Source organism: Hemitrygon akajei, chromosome 5 (genome assembly GCF_048418815.1).
Source record: "Hemitrygon akajei chromosome 5, sHemAka1.3, whole genome shotgun sequence".
In the NCBI taxonomy this organism is placed as follows: Eukaryota; Metazoa; Chordata; class Chondrichthyes; order Myliobatiformes; family Dasyatidae; genus Hemitrygon; species Hemitrygon akajei.
This window is the reverse complement of record NC_133128.1, coordinates 163,987,980-164,003,096: the sequence shown is the minus strand read 5'-3', so window position 1 is coordinate 164,003,096 and position 15,117 is coordinate 163,987,980. Positions and strand designations below refer to the sequence as shown.

Here is a 15,117-nt window from a genome sequence, read left to right as displayed (position 1 = left end):
GATCCCAATTAAATTTTGCTATAATATTTCAACAAAATTCAGTATCTGCATACAGTATACGTAATTTCAAACTTCGATCTTCCTGCAGTAGGTGGCGATACTTCTGGAGCAACCAAGTTCTTCTTCTTCTTTTAGTAATTTGTATTTCATAGAACGTTGTTGGTATCCCGCAACGTAGAAACAACCAATCAGAAGGATAGGATTGGTTTCAATACGGATTGTGTAGTAAGTGCCTTACTTGTATTAAGTTGACCATGTTTATTACAGCACATTGAAGTCATGCTGTTGTGATTTTTGCCTTTTAGTGTATATCATATATTGAATTATCAGTATTTTGTTTATTTGCTTTCTGCAATTTAAATGTGATGCATTCGCTTGTCAATGAAATCAAGGCTTTTTCCAAAACGTCGCTCAGGAAACAGAGCACGAGAGTGACAACTATAACTGGGAGAAGACTAATTGAAACGCTGAAAGATGCTCGAGTGCACGTCGAAGAAGATGCTCAGCAAACGGATGGAGCTTGTGGATATGTCCACGATACCAGCCTTGATCTGCAAGTTGGTGTTATTAAACCGTGGCTTTTGCTGGGTGAGCGTAATAGAACCTCTGCTATAACTTCTAATCTCACAGAGGGGATTACTACATTGCCTTTTCTCATTGTAGCGTAGCTGCGTGTGTTTGATTGCTGAAAGCGGGTAAAAGTAAACTTGTTAGTTTGTTACCAAGGAAGTTTATTTTTCGCTACATCTTTCTTGCCTCCCTTAAAACCCTGATTTCCTCGTGTTTGCTTTTTAAACTCAGGGAGTCATTTCTTTATTGGCTTGATAGCAAGGCCAACTAGTACAATTTCTTTATAGTAAGAGATTGTTTTGTTTACTGGAGTAAGTTATTCTCTTGAAAAAGTAATGACGATAATAATGGTGCTATCTAACAATATAAGTGAGCTTTTCTGAGGGTGTTTCCATGTTGAATAAGCAAAACAAAATGTTTCTGTAGGTGTTTTGCTTATTAAATCCCGTGCTCTCTTAAGAAGCAATGATTTTCCCTGTTTTTTATGGCTTTGTAATATTGAGTAGATCATATCATACCGATAATAGTTGGAGCTGTTTATTTAAATTATTCTGAAGTTATTTAAATCATACTTGTTTTGGGACCAGAATTTGGAATGATTCTTTGTGTTTACGGTATTTAAATTGTATCATTCTTGGTGTATTCTGATATTTTGACAAAATTACATTGGAAACAGTTATACCTTCACATGTAAGTTTAGCACAATCAACATTCGGTAATAATTACGAATCTGTACGCCATTTATCACATGCACCTCTAGACTCTGCGCCGTTAGCATTAAGTTCTACACTTTCATGCTATTGGCATTAAGTGCTCTCAATGCATAAAATGACAAGGTTGAAAGCTGCTCTCCCATCCAGTCATCAAGTTACTTATTAAGACAATTGATTTTCAAAAGGTAGTCTCCCAAAGCCAGTGTCAGTCAGCTAGCTGCTTGTTCAGTGAGTTTACTCAGCTACAGCTGGTTGTATTTCTAGCCTCAGTCCAGAATTCACAAATTTAAGAAGATTGTTGATAATGTTTGTATTTGTGTCTTTTCCAGCTTCACAAGATGTGGCCCATAATTATGAGAAATTAAAAACACACAAGGTAAAAAAAATAAGTTTTACTTTGGTTTAAAAATGGGTGAATGACTGAAATGAGTCATCAGCACCAAATTTGGTTGGACCATATTGAGTGCCACTGGACTTTAGAGGTTAAATTCTCTTTTTACATCAAAATCGTACTTCATTTTTAAAAAGAATTCTTTCTAGTTTGTGCCTCAGTCGGATCTACAAATCAGAGTTTTGTTTTGGCTCATTGCTCTACATTCTATCTTCAAATGCCCACTTTATAGACATTTTCTGCTAATCATCCCACAAAGATTTGATGTGGGTTTCCCTCCTTCAGGTACATTGGAATATTCTTCTACATCAAAAATAACATGCAATTGCAAATTAGAGTTCAGACCAGCAGGTAGTGCGGCCCGACAGTGCAGAAGTAGTGTTGCTGCCTCCCAGTTCTGAACGCTGGGGTTCAATCCTGACCTTGGGTGTTGAATGTATGGATTTGCATATGTTCCTTCACGTGCTTCAAAGAACATGCTGGTACGTAGATTTATTGGTTTCTGTAAATTGTCTATAGTGTGGGTGATTGACAAGAGATTAGCCTATGAGATGATAAAGGAGATTAGTGTAAGCTTAGGTAAACTGGGTATTTTATGATTAGTGCAGGTACAATGGGCAAAAGGCCTCTTTCTATGTTGTATGGGCCTTTGTACATGCACCTTTTAATGTTTTTAACAGACAAATTGTTTGAAAGTGGATCAGAGGGACTCTCCTTGACAGGAAGTAAAGCCGGTAGCAAAGTCAACTCTTGTGCATTCGCTAGCAACTAGCTAAAGAGCAGCTTGAATATAAACCTCGAACGTTTCACAGGTGGAAAGGTGAAACAGATAGCTTTCTAAACAAAAAAACCTGTTTTCTTTCTCAGATATCTCACATCTTGAACGTGGGCTATGGCATAGAAAATGCCTTTCCCTGTGAGTTCATTTACAAAAACGTTTCCATACTGGACCTCCCTGACACTGCCATCACCTTGTACTTTCAAGAATGCTTTGACTTTATTGACCAAGCCAAGACACAGGTAAGAAGCGCTGGTCGTGAATTAATTTATTGCAATTAAACACATAAAGAGCATTTCACATTAACTGGTGAATCTATTAATAAAATATTTCCACTTGATGCGTGTGCAATGCATAATTTATTCTTTTTTCCACTGAGCTCTGTTTTCCTTTGACAAAGGAATGTATGTACGAGGAAATTGACTCCACACACATACCAGTGATCAACTGGTTTTATTATTTATTACTGAAGACTTGATTGAAAGACTATTCCACCAACAATTCTTTTATAGTTTCCTTATCTGACTTTAGGTATCATGTCTAGCAATGTGAAACTGCTTGTAATGGGTTTGATCATTTACCTTCAAATCCACCGAACAGTTTAAAAACCTCATCACAAATGAAAATATTTGTTTAATGAGAAGCAAATATTCATTAGTAGGAAAAAACAACATACTAATAAATATCCAGACTAATTTAATCAAGTATTTTGTTTAGCATTCCAACTTTTGCAAAATCAGTGATATTACGTACGTATCTATGTTGCTCTGTGCACATACATCCATCTTGTTGTATCAGTTTTGTTCTGCTTCCTATTGGTTTTCTCTTAATGTTTTCCTATTCATTGTGAAACACTGCTTTTTCTATTATTTTGCAGAAGTGAGTAGGTGGTGTGATGGATAGGATTTGCATTGCATTGGCCGGGTAAGGGGTGAAAGATAATGTGCGACAAGTATAGGAATAATCATAAAAATTGTAGTTTAGCTTGAGTATTATGTATTTGACAAGATCTAGATAGTGGTGTGCTGCGTTCTGAGTTATGATTAAAGGAGAGGACCTTGTCAAGTCATGGGAAGGTTAGTATAAGAAAAACACTAGGCTGAATGATGGTGACTTTGTCAACAGTCCTACGCACACAGCCATTTATTCTGTAGCAAGCCTTGGGCATCTGTCTCATGGGATCTGAAGCAAAGTCACTAAGGAATTGTATTTTGAATCCAGCATCCGCTGAGACCTGACATGGAATCTGAAACACAATTGGTTTCAATTGAGTATTATGGAAAAGTTTTTAGGAAAAAGGAAAAAATACTTTGCCTCCCTGTTATGTTATTATTTTTAAATTATTTCTGTATTCCTCGTTAACTTTTTAAAGGATCCAAGATGACTTGGCTGTTTGGATTTGGAGTTATTTTTCTCATAGGAAGCAAGAGGAGGGTGGTTGATTGGACTAATTCTGACTAGAGACCCATGGCTAATGGCATTCTGTAGGGATCTGTACTATGACCTCTGCTGTTTGGGATAACATATGACTTGATGGGTAGTTAGTAAGTTTGCTGATGACACAAAGATTGGTGGCATTATGGAAAATGTAGAGAGTTGCCAATGGATACTTCAGGATATAGATTACAGTTAATGGCAGGACCCTTAGATGCAGATATAGACAGAAAAATAGCAGGTGGTATTTTATCCAGGGAAGTGTAAGGTGTTGCACTTTGGGAGAACAAATGTAAAGGGATAGTTAATGGCAGGACCCTGAACATTGTTGATGTACAAAGGGATCTTGCAGTCCAAGTCCATGGCTCCCTGGAAGTTGACAGTGCTGGAGAGGGCGTATGACATGCTTGCTTTTATTAATCAAGTCATTGAGTTTAAGAATCAGGAAATTAGAATGCAGCCTTATAAAACTTTGGTTAGGCTGCATTTGTAGTATTTCAGTCAGTTCTGGTTGCCCATTATAGGAAGGATGTAGAGGCTATGGCGTGGGTTCAGAAGAGGTTTACGAGGATGCTGTTTAGATTAGAGGACATGTACCATGACAAGAGGTTGGACAAACTCGGCTGCTTTCTTTGGAATGGCAGAGGCTGAGGGGAGATCTAACAGAAGTTTACAAAATGATGAGCAATAGAGATGGAACAGACAGCTGATATATTTTCCCGGTGTTGAACTCTCTAACACTAGAGGAATTGCATTTAAGTTGAAAGTGGAATGTTCCAAGTAAATGCTCAGGGCAAAATTTTTTTAGACAAAGGAGTGGTAAGTGCCTGGAATGCACTTCCAGGAGTAGTGCTGGGGCTAGTATGATATAGTGTTTAATAGGGTCTTAGATAGGCCGATGAATATGCAGAAAATGGGAGATATGGTGCCAACAGAAGGGATTAGGTGCCATTAGCTTAATTAATTTGGCGTAATATCGTGGGCCAAGGGACCTGTTCCTATGCTGTACAGTTCTGTGAGTTTATGAACAGTAGAGGAGGATTGATGGAGACTATTTATGTCCTGTTTTGGGAGAAAGTGGATCCATTACTGCAGTAGTAATGGTGTTAAGTTTGGGAGATGGTAGGGCTGGGTTCTACTTTACCATCAAGTTGCAGAACATGACAGACTGATGTATAGGTTTTAGATGTGACTGTAATGTCATAAATATTTGCATTGAAGATTTATATCAGTATGTTTTTATCAGTATGTATTTCCACCATTAACTTCAACTGAAGAGACCTTGCCAAATAATTATTTTTAACAGGTTAAGAGATATAAGAGTAGCAGACCGCATGACCCCATCTACATCAGTGGTGCGCAGGTGGAACAGGTCAAAAGCTTTAAGTTCCTTGGGGTGAATATCACAAATGACCTGACTTGGTCTAACCAAGCAGAATCCACTGCCAAGAAGGCCCACCAGTGCCTTTACTTCTTAAGAAAGCTGAAGAAATTTGGTCTGTCCCCTAAAACCCTCACTAATTTTTATAGGTGCACCGTAGAAAGCATTCTTCTAGGGTGCATCACAACCTGGTATGGAAGTTGTCCTGTCCAAGACCGGAAGAAGCTACAGAAGATCGTGAACATATCCCAGCACAACACACAAACCAATCTTCCATCCTTGGACTCACTTTACACTGCACGCTGTCGGAGCAGTGCTGCCAGGATAATCAAGGACACGACCCACCCAGCCAACACACTTTTTGTCCCTCTTCCCTCTGGGAGGAAGATCAGGAGCTTGAAGATTCATACGTCCAGATTTGGGAACAGCTTCTTTCCAACTGTGATAAGACTGCTGAAGGGATCCTGACCTGGATTTGGGCCGTACCTTCCAAATATCCGGACCTGACTTGCACTACCTTACTTTCCCTTTTCTATTTTCTAATTAGGATTTATAATTAAATTTTTTATTATATTTACTTCGATTTGTACTGCAGGGAGCGCGAAGTACAGAATCAAATATCGCTGTGATGATTGTACGCTCTAGTATCAATTGTTTGGTGACAATAAAAGTAAAGTAATGCATGTACATGGAACATTAATCCAATTTTGATATTGATGCATTTGATATAATACCTTTAATATTAATCGAGAAATCAAATAGTATTTTGGGTACATTTTAAAAAGAAATGAAAGATACAAAATCATAAATTCTATCTTAGAGTAAGAGCTGAGAATGTATAGGAATCAAATAAAATATCACAGGCTTGAAGAAGAAAGCCCTTAACTCCGAGTGGAGTCATCGGGAAACCATCATGATGACACTTTTTTTTTAGCAGGCTTTCTAATTTTTACAAGGCCTAGTTGCTAGCTCAATGCTCAACCCAGCAAGGATGGAAAGTGTGCAAGGGAGCCGGCTGGAGCCTTCGCTCTGAAGACCGGCGCTGATGCCACTGTGTCACCAGCCAGCTTGAAGTCCTAATCAAAAGCAATTAGCATGCAGTTTGATTTTTTTTTTTTGTTGAGGATGTTTGGAATGCTAAACAGCAATATTCTGTAATTAAATCTGAAGATATAGCCAGTGCTTATTTTACTGTTGATATGCTGTTGGGTATCATAGTCTATAGTATTACCGTAGATTCCGGACTACAGAGCGCACCTGATTAAAAGCCGCTGGCTCTAATTTTAGAAATAAAATCAATTTTTTACTTGTACAGGCCGCACCGGATTTTAGGCCGCACCGGATTTTCGGCCGCAGGTGTCCCACGTTGTAATATGAGATATTTACACAGAAAGATATTACACGTGAGGATTTTTTAACTTTTAATTAAATCCATATGGTAACATAAACAAATACATATTGCAAGTGCTTTTTTTCGAACCGTGCCTGTAACGCGGCTACTTTTAAATATACGTTGCGTATACTTTTTTACTGAACAACATTCCAATATCTCCTAACGACTGGTAAAAAATATATATACTGCAGCCTACCAGGAAAAGTTATTGATCGCCTTTAACTTAAAAGCAGCGTTTTGGCTCCGCCGCTCGCCCCCCGCCTTCCCGTTTATCGCAAACGGCATTTTTCCCACAAGACGCGGCGAAACCGGGTGTGACGTCATAGCATCCCGCGATGTAGTACAGAAAACAAATATAGTTAAAACACTTCTAACTTTAACTAGAAAATGAATTACTAAGCGAAAATATTATAAACTAAATAACTGCCATAAAGGCAGCACAATGCTTTTCTTCGAGTGTTTTCCATGTTGATGAGGGTGAGTACAAATGACTGATTTACAATAATTTAATTGTGAAAGTGCGCTTGATTTATCGTACAATTTCATTGGACCTCTGTGAACTACTCATCAATTTTATTGGTCTACTGTTACGAGGCAAAATGTTTTTGGCGGCATGAAAAAAATAATGTATTAGCCGCTCCGTATTAAAGGCCGCAGAGTTCAGAGCTGTTCAAAATGTGGGAAAAAAGTAGCGGCTTAAAATCCGGAATCTACGGTATATAGGCATCCGTTAGTCTCGTGAGACCATGGATTTGTGCCTTGGAAGATTTCCAGGGTGCAGGCCTGGGCAGGGTTGTATGGGAGACCGGCAGTTGCCCAAGCTGCAAGCCACCGATGTTGTCCAAGGGAAGGGCACAAGGACCCAAGCAGCTTGGCACCGGTGTCGTCGCAGAGCAATGTGTGGTTAAGTGCCTTGCTCAAGGACACAACACTCTGCCTCAGCTGAGGCTCGAACCAGTGACCTTCAGATTACCAGTCCGATGCCTTATCCACTAGGCCACGCGCCACCACTCTATAGTAGTAAGATACTCAAAAAGCAGACCTGTAGTTATCATTTCCCATTAACGAGGTTTATATTGTATAAATAAATGGCACTGGAATCGTTCAAAATCAGGTAAGTACCTTGGGGAGAATAATTTTGAAAAGCCAAATATTAGGTAGCTACCTTGAAAACATTTTGTACTATTTACGTTATATATGAACTAAGTTTGGTCTTATTTAAGTGACAGTGAGTTGATAGTCATTTAATCACTTTGCCTTGTTTGTCATATTCTTTTCAAGAATGGTGTGGTGCTGGTTCATTGCAATGCTGGAGTGTCTCGTTCTGCATCTATAGTGATAGGTTATCTCATGTGGTTATATGGACTCAGCTTTAATGATGCTTTCTCAGAAGTGAAGAATGCAAGACAGGTTATCAATCCTAACCCTGGGTTTATGGAGCAACTGAAGAATTACCAGACAAAGAAATGAATAGAACAAAATGGTGCTGAATAAGAAGGACTGAATTGTATGAATGCTACATACTTTTGACAGGAGAGCAATGCTGTTAATGCAATTTGTACATTTTCAACTTGATTTTAGCTGTATTTACTGTTAATGTTTCCCAAATTAATGTTATGTAAATATAAATAATGTATTTATGCTGGTTTGAATGTTGATAAATTACAAACTACAAAAAACTAAAAGGGTTAATATTGAGCAAAGTAAAAGAAAGTTGCTGTGATTTATACAATCAACAGCTTGGTAACAAAACTGTAGATACCATATGTTTATTGTTAGAAAAATATGTACTGTAAAACTTATGTTGTTGTTTATTTTAGATTATCTTGGAGCAATGGATCTTTAATTATTTATGCTTGTAGAACTGTTTATTTAATGGTTAATATTTACAATGCTAGATACTCGACAAATAAAACATAGAACAGTAAAGAGACGAGAAAATCTAGAGATGCTGGAAGTCCAAGCAACAAAAATGATGGAGGCACTCAGCAGGCCAGACCCTTCATTGAGAGTGAAGAAGGTTCTCAGTCTGAAACGTCACCTGTTTACTCTTTTCCATAGATGCTGCCTGGACTGCTGAGTTCCTCCAGCATTTTGTGTGTGTTGTATAGAACAGTACAGTACAGCAACAGGCCCTTTGGCCCACGATATTGTACTGAAATGAAACTAACTTAGAAGAAATCATAATCCGTTGAGTTTAAGAAATTGTATAAAATTAGTGTAAAGTATAAATGGTTACAAATGTGTCAAGCAGGAGTTTTTGTTCAAATGGATTCACCTGCCATTAAAAATCATAAATGATAAAAAAGATGACTTCTTGAGGCAGATTCTTTATATTTACTTGAGTGTCTTAAATAGATTCAAATTCATACGAATATTATTTTAAAAGTTAATATTAAAAGTTCATGGCTTGGAGTATTTTGATTAAAAATGTACTAACATGTAATGATATGACCAGTGTATAAGCAATAAAATATCCAGTTGTTAAGATTGATTTTTGGGTGTCCTTTTCAGTAAGTACCAATCTCCTTTCTTGGGTCCTGTTTGGTGTAGCAAATATAGGGGATGTAAGTGATGCAGATTAAAATCTTCTTATCAGATTCCTAATAAAATTGGCTCCCTATCACACAAAATCCTGACTCAGTCCACAGAAAACTTTATAAGATTGATTAATACAATTTACTAATGGGCACAGATAGGGTAGATAGTCAAAATTGTTTTCCCAGGGCAGGAAAGCCTCGAACTGGAAGCTATTGGAGGGAGAAGGCGGCGAGTGAATGGCTGATTTTTTTGGAGTGAAGGGAATTTTTTACTACTCGGGGTAAAAGAGAGGCGAGGCTGTGCAGGCGCGTGATGTCAGCCAGTAGAGTGCGAAAGGTTTCAAAGGAAGACCGCCCTATCCATTGGGCACTGTTCGGAGTGGGCAGCGGAGATAGAGGCAGCAGTGTGGTAGGGCTTTGGCTCAACGGGCTGAGGCGGTAATGGGACAAGGCGAGGTAGGTTTACCTGTGTTATTTGCGGAAAGGAGGAACTATGTGTGTGAGGCCAGTTTTCTGTGCTCAGTGTCAGATGTGGGGGGGTCCTGGAGTCTCCCAGCCTCTCGGACGGCCATATCTGCACCAGGTGTGTCAAGCTGCAGCCCCTAAGGGATCGAATTAGGGAACTGGAGATGCAGCTCGATGACCTTCGTCTAGTCAGTGAGAGCGAGGAGGTGATAGAGAGGTGTGTGGTCACATCGGGGCCACGGGAAACAGACAAGTGGATCACAGTCAGGGGGGGAAGGGGAAGAGTCAGGTACTAGAGAGTACCCCTGTGGCTGTACCCCTTGACAATAAGTACTCCTGTTTGAGTACTGTTGGGTGGGGACAGCCTACCTGGGGGAAGTGGCAGTGGCCGTGCCTCTGGCACAGAGTCTGGGCCTGTGGCTCAGAAGGGTAGGGAAGGGAAGAGGATGGCAGTAATGATAGGGGACTCTATAGTTAGGGGGTCAAACAGGCGATTCTGTGGACACAGGAAAGAAACTCGGATGGTAGTTTGCCTCCCAGGTGCCAGGGTCCAGGATATTTCAGATTATGTCCAAGATATCCTGGAGTGGGAGGGAGAACAGCCAGGGGTTGTGGTACATATTGGTACCAATGACATAGGTAGGAAAAGGGAAGAGGTCCTGAAAAAAGAGTACAGGGAGTTAGGAAGGAAGTTGAGAAGCAAGACCGCAAAGGTAGTAATCTCGGGATTACTGCCTGTGCCACACGACAGTGAGAATAGGAATAGAATGAGGTGGAGGATAAATGTGTGGCTGAGGGATTGGAGCAGGGGGCAGGGATTCAGACTTCTGGATCATTGGGGCCTCTTTTAGGGCAGGTGTGACCTGTACAAAAAGGATGGGTCGCACTTGAATCCCAGGGGACCAATATCCTGGCGGCGAGGTTTGTTAAGGCTACTGGGGAGAGTTTAAACTAGAATTGTTGGAGGGTGGGAACTGAACTGAAGAGACTGGGAAGAGGAGGTTGGCTCACAAATAGAGAAAACTTGTAGACAGTCACGAGAGGGAGGATAGGCAGGTGATAGAGAAGACTCGCTCAGACTGAAGGATTGAGATGTATCTAATGCAAGGAGTGTTGTGAACAAAGCGGATGAGCTTAGAGCGTGGATCAGTACTTGGAGATATGATGTAGTGGTCATTACAGAGACGTGGATGGCTCAGGGACAGGAATGGTCACTTCAAGTGCTGGGTTTTAGATGTTTCAGAAAGGACAGGGAGGGAGGCCAAAGAGGTGGGGGTGTGGCACTGTTGATCAGATATAGTGTCACAGCTACAGAAAAGGTGGATGCCATGGAGGGATTGTCTACGGAGTCTCTGTGGGTGGAGGTTAGGAACAGGAAGGGGTCAATAACTTTATTGGGTGTTTTTTATAGGCCGCACAATAGTAACAGGGATATTGAGGAGCAGATAGGGAAACAGATCCTGGAAAGGTGTAATAATAACAGAGTTGTCGTGATGGGAGATTTTAATTTCCCAAGTATTGATTGGCATCTCGCTAGAGCAAGGGGTTAAGATGGGGTGGGGTTTGTTAGGTGTGTTCAGGAAGGTTTCTTGACACACTATGTAGATAAGCCTTCAAGAGGAGAGGTTGTACTTGATTTGGTATTGGGAAATGAACCTGGTCAGGTGTCAGATCTCTCAGTAGGAGAGCATTTTGGAGATAGTGTTCATAATTCTATCTCCTTTACTAAAGCATTGGAGAGAGATAGGAACAGACAAGTTGGAAAAGCGTTTAATTGGAGTAAGGGGAATTATGAGGCTATCAGGCAGGAAATTGGAGGCTTAAATTGGAAACGTTCTCAGGGAAAAGTATGGATGAAATGTGGCAAATATTCAGGGGATATTTGTGTAGGGTTCTGTATAGGTACATTCCAATGAGACAGGGAAGTTATGGTAGGTACAGGAACTGTGGTGTACAAAGGCTGTAATAAATCTAGTCAAGAAAAAAAGAAAAGCTTACAAAAGGTTCAGAGAGCTCGGTACTGTTAGAGATCTAGAAGATTATAAGGCTACTAGGAAGGAGCTTAATAAGGAAATTAGGAGAGCCAGTAGGGGCCATGAGAAGGCCTTGGCGGGCAGAATTAAGGAAAACCCCAAGGCGTTCTACAAGTATGTGAAGAGCAAGAGGATAAGACATGAGAGAATAGGACCTATCAAGTGTGACAGTGGGAAAGTGTGTATGGAACCGGAGGAAGTAGCAGAGGTACTTAATGAATACTTAAGTATTCACTATGGAAAAGGATCTTAATGATTGTAGTGATGACTTGTAGTAGACTGAAAAGCTTGAGCATGTAGATATTAAGAAAGAGGATGTGCTGGAGCTTTTGGAAAGCATCAAGTTGGATAAGTCGCGGGGACCGGACGAAATGTACCCGAGCCTACTGTGGGAGGCAAGGGAGGAGATTGCAGAGCCTCTGGCGATGATCTTTGCATCATCAATGGGGACGGGAGAGGTTCTGGAGAATTGGAGGGTTGTGGATGTTGTTCCTTTATCGAAGAAAGCGAGTAGAGATAGCCCAGGAAATTATAGACCAGTGAGTCTTACCTCAGAGGTTGGTAAGTTGATGGAGAAGATCCTGAGAGGCAGGATTAATGTACATTTGGACAGGTATAATATGATTAGGAGTAGTCAGCATGGCTTTGTCAAGGGCAGGTTGTGCCTTATGAGCCTAATTGAGTTTTTTGAGGATGTGACTAAACACATTGATGAAGGAAGAGTAGTAAATGTAGTGTATATGGATTTCAGCAAGGCATTTAATAAGGTAACCCATGCAAGGCTTATTGAGAAAGTAAGGAGATGTGAGGGGTAAGATTTTCATAAGAGGTTAGTGGTTATATGGAATGAAATACTAGAGGAGGAGAAACAAATAGAATTATTACATCACTTAAAAAGCATTTAGTCAGGTACTTGGATAAGAGAGGAGTGAGGGATACATGCCTCACACAAGCAAATAGGACTGGTATAGATAGACATCATGGCAGGCATGGATGAGATGGACTTTAACACTAATTTCTGTATGATTTTAATTGCAAAGGATACAATTTAACTCATCAGTGTGGCAAAGAGTATCCTATAGATAGAGCAAAAAGCAGATACTAACTCAAGGTTTTAAATCAGGAACCAGCACAACACCATTCTTGGGAAAAGGTTTTGATTGAAAGCTTGTGCATTTAATATAGATTATTGTTTAAAATGCTAAGTTTTACAGCTTGGAATATTATGCTGAGTAGCAAACTTCTATCACTGAGCAGGAAAATAATGTCCATTTACATCCTAGCAAATGTGAGTCTATCATTTAATCAATGGCCTCTTCCAATTAGTGGCACACATAAAATCAGCTTCTATTCTAAGCCTCTTGTTGCAGCCTTCACCTTTGAAGGATGAATTTCTGCAATTTATTCAATTTTTTTATATTCAAAAACCCAGCAAGTGTCAAAAACTGGAAACAATTTTTCACATGAAATTATATCAATCTGAACTGGAGTTCAGAAGGAAGAAAGACTGAAGATGAGATACAATGACATTACCTCAACAGACCTAAGAAGTACTTTCATTAACTGCTTCAGTGAGTAGCTAATGTTTTGGAATTTGAGTGCTATTCTCCTAAAATTTTCATACAAGGGATGATCTTAAATTTGTATTAAGAACACATCGTGATCTTTCTTAAAAGATGCAAACAAAAATATTACACTGAGTTTCAATTGAATTCAAATTTTATTCAGTATAGCTTTTTACAAAGAGACAGAAAGGTTAACATTGTGATATTGTTGATTATTCCACTTCATTATAAAAGGGAAAGGCGAATAAATCCTTGTCATGAAATGAGATCTTTACAGGAAGATTAGTAACAGTATTTTGAGGGTGTTTCTCAATCTTGTGTTTTCCTGTTTCCACTTTGCCAGTCAGGAGCCAGTGATTACTATACTGCTATTTGTTTTATGTTCAATTAATTTCTCTTGCACACTTTGTGGAAAAGGATCAGCAGAGAAAAGATAGCTGAATCTGTGGGAATCCCTGCAGCCGTAAACTGGGGCAGAAGTGAATCTAACTGCATTTACCTGATGCACATTTGTTTGAACTCACACTGAATCACCAGACAGGCAATGGTAAAGTTCTCCAGGGACTCCATCAGAGAACAAAAAGTTGGTTATGATTTTAGCATGTTATTTAATAAGAAATGTATCATGTCTTACCAAACCTGACAGCTCTCTTCAGACATTTGCTTCTGTGAGAAGGTCATGCCCAGAGCTTCTTTGCCATTTGTTTGTAAACTTCATTTTGTGTCTTTAAATTGTGTTCCATTTTATGTTAATGGGGTGATGGAGAAGTTGGAATTCAGCACATTGTGTCTATTTCTGTTGACCCTCTCTTTATTAAGCATTTACTAAGGACCAAAACCATAGCTGCCTCCTCCACGTATTGCTTTCCTTTTTGGTCCCTAATAGGTTCTACTCTGTTCATGGTATCGCCTAGCTCTTTATGAACATAAAATATCTTTGGATGTTCTCTGAGGTTACTCGCCAGCAGTTTCTCACATCTCCTCTTTGCTTCCCTTTTTTAATTTTCTAGTGTCGCTCCTACAGTTTCTTTATGCTCCTGTCAGTCTGCAGATTTGGTATCTGTTTTGTTTTGCTTTATTGTAGTTTCAATGGACTTTATTATCTGTATGTTGTAAATTTGGCAGTCTTGCCTTTTCCATTCCTGGGAACATGTTTATCTTGACTCTGCTAAATCCCCTGATGAATGTCTTTCATTGCTCTAAGATTGATTCAATATCGATTAGCTAATTCTAGTCTATTTTTTGTCCTTCATCATAACCAAAGCCTAGTAAAAACAGTGTTTTCTCTCTTTTTTAAACCTTTGTCTTTATCCATATTTACAGTATGTTGTCTAAATGAATTATGATTACTATCATAAAAATATGCTCCCACTGAAATTCTTTTCATCTGGGTATTTCATACCTTAAAGTCCAGAAGTTCCCAACTATTCCCCACTCCCTCTTGTTGAAGTTACTGTGTGCTGACTTAAAAGTTCATTTGAATGCAATTTCAGAGTTCTGTATACTCTGTAGCTTTCACATTGACTTTATCCAATTAGTATTTGGGTAATTAAAATCAATGATTAGAAGGTAGACCAGATGCTGATACAAAGCAAACCAAAGCAGTTGCTGTTAGCGATTCCTCCCAATTTATGTATGTGATTATGTCATAAAGATGTCTCATTGTTACTCCAGTCAGATTAGGTCATCCCTCCTAGGGATTCACTGAAATAGGTTTGATTTGAGTTTACAAATCCAAAAAGTACACACTCAGAATAACACTGCAGCCAAAATGTCCAAATAATTCAGCGTAACAGGTCAGTCAGCGCCTTTAAAAAGAAAAGCCAGATGATGACATTTTTATTTTATGTCAGT

General features: G+C 39.3%; 1 protein-coding gene across 1 annotated transcript; it reads left to right on the top strand.

Annotated features, from left to right (window-relative positions):
* Positions 1–231: 231 nt before the first annotated feature.
* dusp19a (dual specificity phosphatase 19a) lies at positions 232–9,154 on the top strand. The gene is made up of 4 exons (XM_073047053.1): positions 232–588; positions 1,613–1,659; positions 2,542–2,694; positions 7,942–9,154. Exons 1-4 carry the CDS (start codon positions 366–368, stop codon positions 8,128–8,130), a joined length of 612 nt encoding a protein of 203 aa, XP_072903154.1. The 5' UTR covers positions 232–365; the 3' UTR covers positions 8,131–9,154.
* Positions 9,155–15,117: the final 5,963 nt, after the last annotated feature.

Coding starts and splice junctions, on each gene's coding strand:
- dusp19a (XM_073047053.1), top strand. CDS start 366: ATGCATTCGCTTGTCAATGAAATCAAGGCTTTTTCCAAAACGTCGCTC. Junction 1,660..2,541: donor AGAAATTAAAAACACACAAG/GTAAAAAAAATA, acceptor TTTCTTTCTCAG/ATATCTCACATCTTGAACGT. Junction 2,695..7,941: donor TTGACCAAGCCAAGACACAG/GTAAGAAGCGCT, acceptor ATTCTTTTCAAG/AATGGTGTGGTGCTGGTTCA.